This window comes from Bombyx mori, chromosome 24, assembly GCF_030269925.1.
Source record: "Bombyx mori chromosome 24, ASM3026992v2".
Lineage (NCBI taxonomy): Eukaryota > Metazoa > Arthropoda > Insecta > Lepidoptera > Bombycidae > Bombyx > Bombyx mori.
In genome coordinates this window covers 16,214,628-16,230,682 of record NC_085130.1, presented here as the reverse complement: position 1 = coordinate 16,230,682, position 16,055 = coordinate 16,214,628, and the positions used below count along the sequence as shown (strand labels likewise).

The window sequence follows — 16,055 nt, the reverse complement described above, 5'->3', positions numbered from 1 at the left end:
AGAGATACGGTAAAGGACACTTAAGTCATTTATATAAAGGATTTATTTATCTTTAAAATAAATTCAAAATCGATCCTGTAACTATTGTTACTGTAACTACTGTTTTTGTAATTTTTTGTAGTCTTCGAAAAAAAATATAACGATTAATATTGATTTTTTATAACAAATTGTTAAGTTAATAAACAATGAAATTATTTATAAAAAAATGTATTTCTTTGTTAATCCGCTGAAAAGAGTCAATGATGATTTTTAAGAAAAAATAATTTCTTAACTAATTATTTAAACAATTGAAATATGAAAAAAACGATTTTAAACAATTAAAACATTTATTTAAGAATTTTTTTTTTGTTTTTAAATCTTTATTTCACCTATACAATAAGACGGTAAAAAATTTTTTTAAAAGAATCCCAAAATAGTGTATTTGTTTATAAACAATTTCTTAACAAATAGCGTAAAATTTTTTTTTTTAAATGTTAATTAATGCCTATGGTAGATGCAAAAACAGCAATATTAAGATATTACGCAAAAAAACTATTTGTCATAAAATTTTTTAGAAATTTATTTTTTTGTTAATTAAAAAAAATTATAATTATCAAAATAATAAAGATTAAAATTTTTTTTTGCATTACTTTATTAAGTACTTTAATGATAAGAGCTCCACGAAGGGAAAAATTTATAGATGAATTATTGAAACTTTTATACCGTAATTTATAAAAACAGAGATTGGAAAAAAGTTAGTTAATTAACAATGGTGTAAATTTTTGAAAAATCGATGTAAAATTTTTTTTTCACCTAGGTTTTTTTCGTTCAAGTGTTTAGATTAAACCATAATTTATTCAAATTTTTAAATTGTTATTTAATACTATAAAAAAAATATTTTAGGTGATATACCGGATTTTTAGACGGCGCGCCTATGCCGTAACGACCTCGCGGAGCGCTATTTTCAGCGTTAATTTTTTTTTATAAATAATAGAGACAGAATTCCGGAAGTTGGGACTTTTTTATTGGAAATTTCCTCCTCTTTCAGGATCTTTTTTCAAAATTCCTTAAATATCATTATTTTAGAAATAATTAAGGAAAAACCAAATTCCTTTTTTTTTTAATCTTATTTTGTTTATAACAATCGCAATTTTTTATGTGCTAATAAGCCCTTAAAAAACATTTTTGTAGACATCATTCCGCATCCAATGAGCTATCGTACATATTTTTAGGAGCTTTATGTCTATTTAACACGTTTTTGAACTTGTTGACTAGACTATATACTAGGATAGCAAAAACCCCCCCAAAAAAAAAAAAATTGGTTGTCTGTAAAGTCGGTTTACTGACGATAGTTGAACGTGACAACGTCATAAGAAAATACTGATGGAATGGTTTCATTTTTCAAAAGAATTTTTTTATTTTATTTGTTTCATAGATATTTTTTATGGACAATTGACACCACATTCACTTTTCACTGAACTTCATACTTGACGAAAACATGTAAATGTATTGTTGTATAGCAGCTGTCCACGCGGATGCATAGCTCACTCAAGTAGGAGAGAGATGTCAAACGCTGCCGAACGCGGAGGCCAATTGTGCCTCTTTGTCGCTCGCTGCGCGCTCTCGCTTGCACTTCAAGCCTTAAATGGAACGCCTCAGAGCGAGGTAACGCCGCATGACTCATGTTTTTCGTGCTTGCAGCCGGCTCCATCGTATTATATGACGTTGTCACGTCAAAATTTGTAAAAAACGAAGTTGCACAAAGTCCGAAACCTAGTATCTACTACAGTAAAAGTTTTCAAAATGCAAAAATTAATACAAGTTTAGAACACAGTATCTAACATCAACTATTTTAAAAACCTAGTAAGTGCTTGTAGTTTAAAATGGTTTAAAATGATTTAAAATGGTTTATGCAGATACTAAAGCCTTCGTCAAACAGAACGCGTAATTAGCGCGCGTCAGAGCGCTAAACTGACGCCGCGCTATGACGCCGAGACGTGTTGTACTACTATGGTAACATACCGTTAACGGTATGTTTAACCAGAGTTTGTACTCTGGTTAACGTTACGTTAACGGTATGTTTAACTCTGTTTAAACAGAGCCCCAGCGCTATAAGTACGCAGCGCTCTGTCGCGGCGTTAGGACGCTTTGACGTCAGGCGTTGTAATTTTTTACAAATTTTATTTTTGCGTCCGAGTGAATGTGTATTAAAATACTAGTTAATGCCCGAAAAAATGATATAAATAGTTAGAAAATACCCATGCTTATACAATGCTACATCTGAATCACTCGATTTCTTAATACTTTTAAATTTTCACACTGCTATCGAAAGGCACTATGATTTGGCGAATGCGTTACGTTAAGGAGCGTTAGACTCATCTAGTCAATTTGAAGAGCGCGACGTTAAGTACGCGGCGCTAAGTACGCGTTCTGTTTGACGAAGAATGGTTGAAATAAACGTCAAAACTCCCGCGCAACTTTAGTAAGTGAGAAAGTCGTTACGCGTCGTGCGTGTTTTTGTCTATGACTAAAAATCACGGTTTATAGGTTGAAATTTATCTTGAGTGCTGTAGTACGGTTTGTCCACACAATCCTCTGTTGTGATAATGATAACAGCTCCAATACTGATTAATTGTTTATTGATATGATTACACTGATTATGATTGACTGATCTGATTATGAAATGATATTAAGCGAGTACGCGACGCCTTGCTGATGGCGGTACACGAACTGACTCGAAAATGAATGACTTCGATGTAAAATGCATCGGTATGCAATATGATGTGCGCGCTGGCCCGTACATGCTCCCGGGCCTGAATGATGAGATGCTGATGATGAAAATGCTGGTGTAGGTACTTATAAGTAATAACAAAGTGAAAAAAAACAATAAAATTTTACTTAATCTTATACCTTTAAACGGGCAATTCTTGTATATTAATGTATATATTATTATAATATAATCTTATTCTCGGAAACGGCTCCAACGATTTTCATAAAATTTAGTATACAGGGGATTTCGGGGGCGATAAATCGATCTAGCTACGATTTAGTTTCAGAAAATGTTGTTTTATTCGTGTTTTGAATAATCAACTCTTCCCGACATCTATTGGCGAATAATAATATTATTTTTCTTAATTGAGGGCAACTAAGCGCTTTAAAGACACCACAAGATGGCGTTATCAAAAAAAAAAAACGGGCATCGTCTAGTACTATTGGCATATAGGTACTACTACATTCGATCTTCTGCGAAATATATAACGGACCGTAGCACTGGTGCTGACGCTTTATCCACTTTATTACGTGAGCTCTTACACCTTTTTTTTCCGCTCTTACACCTTCGGGATGATACACGCACAAACACTGCGCCACACTGCTGGTTGGCGGGCTGCTCTGCATCTGTCTGTCATGCCATCGGTGCACAACTCCAGCGGTTCCGCGCTGCGCTGATATTGAAATGATGATCACGACGACCACGTAAATTACCAGGTAATGGTGAATGTCGTGAAATGATATTTGATCGACCAATGGTTCCTCTCTTCTCAATGCTTTTAATTGATCATCGATTTCTGATAACTGTTTTGAACTGTTGTTCCAATTCAGAATAATTCACTGACAGCGGAATGTTGATGAGGTGGTTTATGGGAGCTGTTTCTGGTACATGGAGGTCGTCTTTAATATACTTAGTCTGGCCATAAATACTGTTACAATTAAAAGTAAACAAAATATTACATTTGAATTTGGAATCTGTCATTTTTATATGATTGCTCATTGAGTTTTCTCATTTTGGCGCCAACACATTGTACAATATTTTGCGATATTAAAATGGAGTGGGGTGATAAAGAGAACCGTATCGCTGTGATTGCATTACACAAAGTAGGCATGGAGCCAAATGCAATTTTTAAAACTCTCCATACGCTTGGTATTACTAAAATGTTTGTGTACCGGGCTATTAATAGGTGCAATGAGACCTCCTCTGTTTGTGACAGAAAAATATCTGGCCGTCCACGTAGTGTTCGTCAAAGCAGTAAGGGAAAGAATTCGAAGAAATCCTGTCCGAAAGCAAAAGATTTTATCTCGGGATATAAAGATAGCACCTAGAACCATGTCGCGTATTTTAAAAGATGACTTAGGACTTGCAGCCTATAAGAGACGAACTGATCATTTCTTAACTGATAATTTAAAAGAGAATAGGGTGGTAAAATCGAAACAAGTACTGAAGCGGTACGCAAAGGGAGGTCATGGAAAAATTTTGTTTACGGGTGAGAAATTTTTTACAATTGAGCAACATTTTAACAAACAAAATGACCGTATTTATGCTCAAAGCTCTAAGGAAGCTTCCCAATTAGTCGACAGAGTGCAACGTGGGCACTATCCGACATCAGTGATGGTTTGGTCGGGTATTAGCTATGAAAGACTGACTGAGCCATACTTTTGTGAAAAAGGTATCAAAACATCGGCACAAGTGTATCAAGATACCATTCTTGAGAAGGTAGTGAAGCCCCTTAACAACACCATGTTCAATAATCAAGAATGGTCCTTCCAGCAAGACTCGCCAGGTCATAAAGCTCGGTCTACGCAGTCTTGGTTGGAAACGAACGTTTCGGACTTCATCAGAGCTGAAGACTGGCCGTCGTCTAGTCCCGATCTTAATCCGCTGGATTATGATTTATGGTCAGTTTTAGAGAGTACGGCTTGCTCTAAACGCCATGATTGGAGTCACTAAAACAATCCGTACGATTGGCAGTGAAAAATTTTTCTATGGAAAGAGTGCGAGCTTCTATTGATAACTGGTCTCAACGTTTAAAGGACTGTATTGCAGCCAATTGAGACCACTTCGAATAAGCTTTTTATACTTTAAATTGTTTTATATTTATGTATTAAACTAACACACTGTAAAAGTAATAAATGTTATTTGCAATAGAAATTTTTATTTTTCCTTTGTCTCAGTATTTATGGCAAGCCTAAGTACATATATACAAGCTTGCCTTGAAAATGTCGTAAGCGAGAATCAGGTATCTGTGAAATATCTTGTGTTCAGTTCCCAAGATTATGTTCGACAGAGAACTAAAGTAATTCACATGGCTCAGAGTCAGCAAGCTTAAGTGTAGTTAGCTGGGCATATATGCTGTAGAACTGACGATCGCTGGAGTAGATGGGGTCTCTAGTGGAGACCGCGTCTCGGAAATCGTAACGTGGGACGCCCCAGGCTGGCTGGTAAAAGGTGGATGAAGAGAGTCCAAGACCAGGCTCAGTGGTGTAGACTGTTGGCTGATGATGATGATGATGATCACGATGACGATGACGATGACGATGACGTTGACGTTGACGATGACGATGACGATGACGATGACGATGACGATGACGATGACGATGACGATGACGATGACGATGACGATGACGATGACGATGACGATGATGATGGCTGTACAAATACAAAACTCACCTATCATTGCTCAGCATATCATTCAGAGCCACCTTCATGTCCTTAGCCATATCAGGCTTGTACTGTATGCTTTTCGCAAATCCGCTACGGACAGCCCTGTCGGCGTTCGAGGGCTGGTCTCCGAACACCGGCACAGCGAGGATCGGTACTCCGTAATGCAAGGTCTCGAGGATGCTGAGTAAGCCGCCGTGCGTGATAAAGACCTTCACGTTCGGATGAGCTATGGTGAAAAACGGGATAATGCTAACTGAACATATCTTCCCCGCTTCCTGGCTCTGGACGGGAAGCGTCAGTTGATGTTTTTTTTTTTTAAATTATTGCATAGATGAATGGACGAGCTCACAGCCCTTCTGGTGTTAAGCGGCTACCGGAGCCCATAGACATATATATGTAAATGCCGCCACCCACCTTGAGATATGAGTTCTAAGGTCTCAGTATAAGATTGTGGCGACCTCCAAAATCGGGGTATTGCTTGATTAATTGGTGTATGTATTAATGTTAGTTGGTGAAAGAGGCCGGGCGGTGGCACCTACCCGTGCGGACTCACATGACGTCCTACCACCAGTAAGTAATCTATTTCTAAGGGACCTTAAATACTAAAACAGTATCGCCAGGTCTTGCAACTTCAAATTTGTCGGCCGAGCGTACGACGAGTTAGACCTTTTTGTTGTTATTGCTGTGCTATTGAAATTTAATAAAATGAATTGTTTGGAAGAATTATTCATCTTAACAATTAGGACTTATAGCTAAAGTTTCTTCATGGGCGATTTACATTATGATGTCCACGGACTCCGCAAACCACTAAACACCAGGTAGACTGCGCAATAAAGAAAACGCTAATTTAGTAATTATGTTTTATGTTTTTGTTGAAATAGGAACTAGTTGCTCATACAGGTCATTTATCTTAAGGTCATGTATCATATATAGGTTATTTATCAGAGAAATGACCATATCAGTAGAGAAAGCTAAATGGGGATCCAAATTATTAGTGTGTTTCATTCGGTGGCTGCCTGATAAAATGGTAAGACCTAAATGCATAAAATCGGTTAGTTCCGCTCTTACCCAGGATACTGGACTGTGGCATCCAGGATCGAACGATAACGTTCTTCGGTAGATCCTTGAGTTCCTCCTCGAATTTCCACAGCACCGTCTGCGGTATAGACCCGAACACTTCCAATATCTCTCGTCTAGTTCGTTCGGACAGTTTGGACGATTTGAGCACCGAGCCCATGCTGAAGTACACCACGCCCTGCGGCGACGAGTCCAGGAGTTGCTGTAGGTCCTAATAATATAGGAGACGTTGTACGACACAACCTTTAGGATAATGCGACCGCTGTACCCACAAGCATCAATTTTTAAAGAAATAGGCTATAATAGGGTCCCTAGGCCAGGATAAGACGGTTTTCCTGTCGCGCCGCTTTGGTGAAGTAGCATTTTGACCCTACCTTAAGATACTGACATATTAATACTAGATTTAGGTCTTCGTGAAGATCTACATTCCTCACATACCACGATGCTCCGACGGATATCCTGTAGAAACCGATGACCTGGAGAGTGTTAATGTGTGTATGGGCCGCGTGAGCGAATACTTCACTAGCATAGGTCATGACGGAGCGTTTGCAGGTTTTGTAGAGTACACACCTTGTTACGAAGGGACAATTTACTTCGCTTACAGATCATGGCGTTGAGTCGACCGAGTAAGAACACGGCTCGGCCGCGCACTGACTTAATGTGGGGCCGGACGTCATCCCTCTGTCGAGAGTGACCCCTAAGTACTTAGCCTTCGAAGCCCATGGTGTGGGCTGGCCAAAGATTTTAATGGCGGGAATGGAATTACCACGCGAGACACTAGCTGTAGTGCCGGGAAGCTGACTCCTTTGGAAGATCACGGCTCTGTTTTTCGTAGGGTCGATGTCAATGCGCCACTTCCAGAACCACTGTCATAAATTTGTGAACGCAATCTGGAATTTACTATACATGTACTTTTTATTTGCAAACAAATTAGTGTAATTAGTAAAACATAGTGACCACAATCCTGCTGATTTCAGTCGCGAGGTAGACATGCATTCCGACTTGATGGCCGTTTGTGATGCCTATAAACCGCATAACAAGTATCGCATTTCAGAGCCATCACAATTTGCGTTTTCAAACTAGAGGCTTACCTTCGGCAAGGGGGGTGTTTTTGGGTTGATGTGGTAGCCCCCGATCTCGACGATGTTCGGGGACAGGCTCATGGGCGGAGTGAACACCGGGTGGGAGTTCACAAACACCAGCGACACGTTGTACAGGGCTTCCTCGAAGGGGGGCAGCGTCACCCCCCGGGCGGCGGCCAGCGGCGCGAATATGGACTCGTAGAGCGCCGCTGTCTTGGGGCGGTTTAGCCTGTAGGGCACTTACGTAAGCATGCTTGCAGTTTTATTTGCAGGACCGCACGAGCAGGTACTATCACCCTGTATACTTCTATCGCAAAGCAGTAATTCGTTTCGTTTTGAAGGGTGGGGCAATCGTTGTGCCATAGAACTGAGACTTGGAAATCGAGTCTTAAGATGGGTGGCGGCATTTACATTGTTGATGTCCATGGGCTCAGCATTTAACACCAGGGGGCCGTGAGCTCGTCCCTATATCTAAGCAATAAAAAATAATTTAAGATCTCAGGTACTTACAAGAAGTCAATCGCCATACTTAACATTAAAACTAAGAAAGTTCTGTAATGCATTTTTTTTTCTTTTAGAACTGTTTACTGTACGAATTTTCCTGTACTGATACTTACCTTTGAAATATCGCCATGGCGCTGTAGATGATGATATTTATGAGCCTGTCCCAGAAGCCCATGGGGATTGGGGCATTGTTGAACATCAGCGGTATGGTGGTGACCGACCGCACCTCATCGACGATGGCTTCCAACGGGGGCATAACGGAGACGCCGGACAACATGATCCAGGGCACTTGAAGTACTGCCCCATAGCTATGAAAAGGTCAACTTTTATCCCGCCTTTCTTAGCTCGGTACGTTTGTCTTCAAGACGCCCGATCTACTTGACAATTCGCACGCGCGTCAAGGATTGATGACGTCACAATCATTTTGTAACTTCGCTCTAATATCCCGACCGGTATCGATAGGGTACACAAAAAATAGACAAAATCAATTTTTACTTCGGTTTAGTTTTTAAATTATACTGTTACGCCGGCGAGAGTAACGTCATCTATCGCCGAATAGGAGAAACGAATGTCAAACGTACTAGTAAAAAAATCAAGAAGTACAACCCCATCTATTGTCAGATAGCGGAAACACGCATCGAAGCTACTCGACTAGCCCAGAATGTACTCGATAAATCTAGGGATGTCGTATCGACTATAAAAGCGTTTCAGAGATGGCACGGAGTCAGTCAGTAATCGGAACTACTCGAAGCGAAACAGCGAACGGATCACCTGAAGCGAAGCGGAAGAGGTGAATTGAAAACTTTAAAGTGCTCGTTAAGTGTTCTAAGTGTTAATGCAGTTGTAATTTGTACTTAGGTAGAATTTTTATTTATGCCGAACCCCAACGCGTAGCAATACATAGTATCCCTTATAACACGGTAGGTATTCCTCTAACGCATTTTCATATTACACGATCTCAGTCTCTCGTATAACACGGCTATTCCCTCATATAACGCGGGAATATCACACGTTTATATTTCTGTGCTGTAACATTTATAATGATTTTTACAGCTCATAATTAATTGCGCGTACCTCTACGCATTGTGTCAATTGTGTTGTTATAAAATGAAATTAAAAGAAAAAAGTGTGTGTGTCCGCTCCGACGCACGACTGGAGTTTACTGGATATAAAAAATTAAACGAAACAATACGAGAAATAGTTCTATATTACGACAACACGATACACTACAGATTATTAACAAATTAACGAGACACAAAACAAACGACTAACAAATATATGAAAATACAATAATGAGAGAAACGCGCGATCAGTACGAGGCTTTGTGGCGGACTGCCGGCGCAGCAGCCCGGCGTCACCTGCGATAACGCATTTCGTGTGACATGCGCAATCAGGCGCATAACGCATTTCGTGTGACATGCTAGTACGATTTTGGTCCCCATAATTTTCATACCCCGGGCCTATATATGTAAATCGATTCTAAAGGAGTAAACTCCAATAATTTATAAAATTTCCGTTCCTAGATTTTGTATAGTAAAAACATTGCGTCATAATAACGCGCTATATGGGGTCTCACGAACGGGATACACGAGAATGCTCCTACAGCGCGTTTCTTACAAAGCGGAAACAATCTACCGTGCTATAGGGGGGAATTACTGTATAGTTATTGTGGTTTTTTCTCTAAAGGCTATTTCAGCGTAGCCTTAACTCATTATATGCTGTTACGAGCAATCGATGCGCCTCGGCTGCAGATTTTTTTAAATTAAAAAAGTAAATTAAAAGTCCCGCAAATGACGCTTATTTGGTTAAAATTTTAACATTTTTGGATAAAAAAAAATTATGATGCTAATACGGAGTTGATAATATGATAGGGTTAAGTTGTTCTTAAATGATCAACTTAATTTTCAAGCCGATTATCATCTGTGAATTCGAACGTAAACCTCGTGCCACACCATCTTTCTCAAAACGGCGGAAACTTATTTGTACACCTTTATAACTTAAGGGAATAAGGTTTTTCTCTACCGTTTCGCGCCACTGATTACCGCTACAGATTTAAAGCGTGCGGGATACGGACTCATAGACGTCCATGTGATCGAATGCGGCCGCGAGTCGCTGTTCGGGAATTACCGACCTACGAATAGCGTCTGCGAACGATCGCAGACGGTCAAAGTAAACCGCGGTGACGAAGTCGCACACGAGCCCAAAAGTCGTTGACGACTAAGGGTCGCAGGGGACGGTACGCGGGCGCGGTGCGAGGCGATTTTTTTTTTTTTTTTCTAACTACTAACTAAAACTTACTAAAACTAGACTATTAATACTGACTATTTACAAAATGTACAAAGCCGGGACAACAGTCAGCACCGTGGGGCCCGCCACCGGCCCCATGCCGCGGCCCCACCTCTACAAACCAGAGGGGCAGCCGCGGCACTAGTTTGACGCTCACCCGCTAAGTGCTCCCCAGAAGGGGAAGACCGTCGCGGGGAGGGACCGACGTAAAATCACTCCCCTTAAGGGGGAGTGGTCCACCCAAACGGGCGGTAGAAATGGGGCCCCATAGGGGGGCACCCCAGCAGTGTGGGAGGAAATGAAGAGTGTGGACAGCTCAGTCCCATGGGGGCACTCATTATGAGCACTCCCATATCACTCCGATTAAGCCGACTATCTTACCATAGCCAGGGGTTCCAGTAGCTCCCTTGGTAGCGCCCGACCATCAGGTGGTCTTGCGTGTAAGGGAGCTAAGTTGTGGAGATGCTCGTGGGGTCCACCGTCAGCCCGCTCGTAAAGATTACGAGCTAACCTCCGGATGAACTCCTCGAGCGACTCCACATCCAGATCCCGGGCGATTACGGCATTACTGACGTAACGCCCTGCTCCGACTATCGTGCGAAGAGCCAGATTCTGCTGGGCCTGTAACTTCACCCGCATGACCTGCGGGATGAGGTGATACCAGGCCGCAGCTGCGTACGTGATACGGGAACGAACATACGTCTTGTAAATGCCGAGTCTAGTCCTGGTCGGCAACCTGGAGGCCAACACCGGCCGGAGGAGAAACCTCGCGTAGCGGGCGGCTGCCAACGCCGACTTGGCGTGGGCGGTCATCCACAAACTCGGGTCGATATTGACTCCCAGCTATCGGACACTGGGCCTAAACTCGACATTGACTCCACGAAGACTGAGCTGTCCTGGGACGACTCTTGTGCGGACCGGACCGAAGAGAATAGCCGCGGTCTTCCCCACGTTGACCGCGACCCTCCATCGGTCTAGCCACTGGGGCAGTAGGTCCAACAGCCTCTGCATCCTCGAAATGGCCGCAGAGGGGAAATTTGAGGACGTGAAGTAGGCGCTGTCGTCGGCAAACAGCGCCAACTTCACGTCGGCTTCCCACGCTTGGGGGTTGCCCTCGAGCGTGGGAATGTCGTTGGTGTAGAGAGCGTAGAGAACTAGTGCCAGGACGCTTCCCTGAATGACGCAATCGACGCGGGCGCGGGGTTGGGGGTGCGTTAGGCGCTTCATGAGTCGCTACGTGGGAACGTGTGCTCGAACTTATTACGACGGCGAGGACCGCGGGACATGTCTGCGAGGCTTTAAAGGACGCGGCGAGGGACGCGGGGGGGAAGGGATTGCTGCAAGCGGCCCTATAGGCCACGAATTCGGTCGAGAGTGTCGGGTTTTTTTTATTTTATTTATTGCTTAGATGGGTGGACGAGCTCACAGCCCACCTGGTGTTAAGTGGTTACTGGAGCCCATAGACATCCACAACGTAAATGCGCCACCCACCTTGAGATACAAGTTCTAAGGTCTCAAGTACAGTTACAACGGCTGCCCCACCCTTCAAACCGAAACGCATTACTGCTTCACGGCAGAAATAGGCAGGGTGGTGGTACCCACCCGCGCGGACTCACAAGAGGTCCTACCACCAGTAAATACGCAAATTATAATTTTTGCGGGTTTCATTTTTATTACACGATGTTATTCCTTCACCGTGGAAGTCAATCGTGAACATTTGTTGAGTACGTATTTCATTAGAAAAATTGGTACCCGCCTGCGGGATTCGAACACCGGTGCATCGCTTCAACACGAATGCACCGGACGTCTTATCCGTTAGGCCACAACGACTACAACGGGTATATAGGGACTACAAATTTCCCCATAGCAACAAATAATTATATGTATGTTTTAGCGGTAATTATAATGCAATGATGATACGTCAATCTCGGGATAGTCGAGCTGTCGATAGCACGTTAGGTTGTAATCCCAATATACGTTAGTCACTTAACTGAACACGTGTCTTATTAATCCTTGCCCGATATAGAGACTCAACAGGTACTTGTCTCGAAGGAAACCGAAAAACCCTACGAGTTCTTTGTCCCTGGTCTATTGTTCAACTCGCCGAAAGGCGAGTCCTCTGGTTGGGAGAACCTCCCTGCGCTGTACTAGCCAGCAGTGATAGCAGGGAAGGGGAGTGCCTATTCCGTGAAAATGGCAATCAGTGCGGGTTTAAGAGAGGGATGGGAAAATCGCTAGGCTGAGTGCCACAGCAAGCACATGATTTGGTTTGCCTTGAAAAAGGCAGTTGGTATTCACGGTCACAAAACTGTCGGGCACAAACTGTGAATTCCGAGTCGCAGATCGCGAGCGAACGACGGATCGGAAAACACGTCTGCACACGACCGAGTCGTGAGCGGGAATGATTATTGTGACAGAATTCGCTGATTTTTATCGCCCGAATAGTCGCTCTCGTTGCTTCCGGGAAAGCATCCGTCGTGATACCATCGGAGGACGGCAGAGGGCGTGCGAATAGCTTCAATAAGCCCACTTCTTGAATTGGCCTTTGCAAACTAACCCCGCCTCAGCATCGTTGAAGAAAGACTCTGTGACGACCGCGTCATATTTCCCGCTGATGACCGCCTGCTGCAGCGCTGGTATCGAGAGGGACAGCCTCGTGATATTGGTAGCGAAGGTCTTGATCTTCACAATACCAGGAATATCGTTTCTTACTTGGTGCATGTCTATCACTGAAACGGAAGGCATCCGTTCTGGGGAGATCTTGGTTTTTGAGGATTTTGACGCCGCGACAACATGAATTATGTGTCTCAAGAAGCCATCTTGAGTTTTTTTTTTGGTCGCCACTGAGACACACCATTCGAATTTGACTTACTTTGACCTAAAGATATTGTGGCGCTCACATCGATTATTTTCAGGCCTTTAGTTGGTTCTTTAGGAGGGAACGGAGTCGCCCATGTCACCTGAAATAGAAAATACCGTCGAATTTTTTTCTTCCTCTTTCTAGGTTCTTTTTTTCTGTAACATTAATAAGAACACGGATAATACATCAATAATGTATTCTCTGTGTTCATTACGTACGATTCATGTGTGTGATTGGATTTCTGCTAGTCTAAACAAAATTATGTAAGATGTTCAAAATATCTTTTAAAGTACCAGGTTAATATAAATGTAAGGAGTTCTATTTGAATATGTTCGTCGATTTCGGTACTACCAACCGTTAGCAATTAAACATTGTAATATTACAATAGATCTGGCACTGCTTAGGAACGTAACTCTGCGCTTACGTTCCATCGAGGTATTGACAGAACTCGACTCGGACCACCGACCTGTCGTCATGCAGCTCAGTCGCCTGCTCAACCCTGATCCAGTCACGAAGATCATGGTGGATTGGAAGAATCTGGGCACGTGCTTAGCTGATGCCGCTCCACCAATCCTCCCCTGCGGCTCGGATTCAACTCTATCCTCAGAGGACACCGTCGAATCCATAAACATGCTGACCAAAGTTTCTTCCGCGGTCATAAGATCTTCCAAAGAAGTCGATGTGGACGACTGCTACCACCGCATCAGACTCTTTCCCGAGCTTAGGGATCTCTGAAGAGTCAGGAACGCAGAAATCCGGGCCTACAATCGATATCCGAGGCAATTAAACCGTATTCAGATGCGTCGTCTACAGCCAGAAGTCAAATCCCGCCTAAAGGACGCCCGAAATAAAAAATACGATAGTTACTTAGAAGAACTCGCGCCCACTCACCAAGCCTACTGGCGACTAGCTAGGACCCTCAAGTCCGAAACTATCGTCACTATGCCGCCCTTCAGGCCAACCACCGGCTTACGAAGACGATGACTTGGCAGAGCTGCTGGCCGATGCACTGCAAGAGCAGTGCACCACCAGCACTCAATTCGCGGACCCCGAACACACCGAGTTAGTCGACAGGGAGGTCGAGCGCAGAGCTTCGCTACCGCCCTCGGACGCGTTACCCTCCATTACTACTTACTTATTACTACTTCCGAGGTCAAGGAGGCGATCGAGAGCCTTCGGTCATGGAAAGCTCCGACGGCATCCGCATTCGCGCTTTAAAAATGTTAAGTACCAGTCCAACTAATAGCAATGTTGGCCACCATCTTAAGCTAAGCACGACGCAAGTACGTTAAGAGGAGCAGTTTGGGTTCCGCGCCAAGCACTCGTGCGTCCATCAAGTGCAGCGCCTCACGGGGCACATCTTAATAGGGCTGAATAGGCGGAGACCCATCCCGACAGGAGCCCTCTTCTTTGATATAGCGAAGGCGTTCGACAAAGTCTGGCACAACGGTTTGATATACAAACTATATAATATGGGAGTACCAGACAGACTCGTGCTCATCATATGAGACTACTCGTCGAACCATACGTTCCGATATCGAGTTGAGGGAACGCCCCCGTCAAATAGCAGCCGGAGTTCCGCAAGGCTCCACTCTTTCCCCGTTATTGTTTAGTTTGTATATCAACGATATACCCCGGTCTCCGAAGACCCATCTAGCGCTCTTCGCTGATGACACGGCTATCTACTACTCGTGTAGGAAGAAGTCGTTATTGAATCAGACAGTGATCAGATCAGTATGATAGTGGTTCCGGAAGTGATACATCGACATCAACCCCACGAAAAGCACAGCGGTGCTCTTCAAAAGGGGTTGCCCTCCGAATACCACTTTGAGCATCCCACTTCCGACTAGGCGCGTTAACACCTGGACTTGGACCTGGACCTACTGTCCATTAGTAAGTATCTACAGTCGGCGTCAATGCGCCATTTCGATAAAGCAGTACGACACGAGAACCCTCTCATCGTGACCGCCGGAAACTACATAGCCGATCCTGCGGACCAAATGGTAAACAGTCGACGTCGCCCAAAACACGTCACTTCGGATCGTCCCGATCCAGTAACGGTGCTTTTAGTTACCTCAAGCACCGGACATCGTTCTCGTCGCACCCGCCGCTTGCGACGAAGGGCTCGGCGAATAAATTAACCCACAGACACAGCCCACTGAGTTTCTCGCCGGATCTTCTCAGTGGGTCGCATTTCCGATCTGGTGGTAGATTCTGCGAAGCACGGCTCTTGCTAGGGTTCGTGTTAGCAACATGGTCAGGTTTGAGCCCCGTGAACTCACCTACTAGTTAAGGTTACGCTGATACGGTCTCTCTAGACCATCAGCTTAGGAAGGAAAAAAAAGGGGTAACTGTGCTGTGTTGAAGTGGAGTGTGATGCTGATGACATTTTATGGCGCTGTTTTTTAAATTTTTCCGCCCTGCCTATTTCTACCGTGAAGCAGTAATACGTTTCGGTTTGAAGGGTGGGGCAGCCGTTGAACTATACTGAGATCTTAAAACTCATAACTAAAGGTAGGTGGCGGCATTTACGTTGTAGATTACTGTGGGCTCCAGTAACCAACTCGTCATGCTCGTCCATCGTCCATCCACCTATGCAACAAATAAAAAAAAATAAAGAATTCAAATTAAAAAACCAAACCTCGTGGCCAGCTCCAAGCAAAGCATCGACTACCCCTTTGCCGAGGGAGTTGTGGCTGCGCGAAGGTACTGGGAACACGCAGAGCACGTGGTACGCGCGCGCTGACGTCACCACGCACACCAAGAAGAACAGCAGTCCGAGACACCTCATGTTTGTCTGTAATATTTATGTTCTCTGTGGTCATAAGTC

The 16,055-nt window shown here is 43.6% G+C and overlaps 1 protein-coding gene across 4 annotated transcripts in view; it reads right to left on the bottom strand.

Moving 5' to 3' along the window:
- UGT41A3 (UDP-glycosyltransferase UGT41A3) overlaps positions 1-16,055 on the bottom strand; it is a 43,681-nt gene that overhangs the window by 5,793 nt on the left and 21,833 nt on the right. For 2 of the 4 annotated variants that reach the window (XM_062675514.1, XM_038019609.2), the window contains exons 2-8: positions 15,867-16,022; positions 13,238-13,325; positions 12,923-13,094; positions 8,193-8,387; positions 7,585-7,804; positions 6,485-6,704; positions 5,423-5,642 (exon numbers count right to left, since the gene is read on the bottom strand). In XM_062675514.1, coding sequence (XP_062531498.1) covers positions 5,423-5,642; positions 6,485-6,704; positions 7,585-7,804; positions 8,193-8,387; positions 12,923-13,094; positions 13,238-13,325; positions 15,867-16,016 — 1,265 coding nt within the window. In that variant the 5' untranslated portion in view covers positions 16,017-16,022. Of the gene's footprint in view, positions 1-2,877; positions 3,423-5,422; positions 5,643-6,484; positions 6,705-7,584; positions 7,805-8,192; positions 8,388-12,922; positions 13,095-13,237; positions 13,326-15,866; positions 16,023-16,055 lie in introns of those variants that run through there. The other 2 variants (XM_038019610.2, NM_001257038.1) reach the window with 2 other exon arrangements.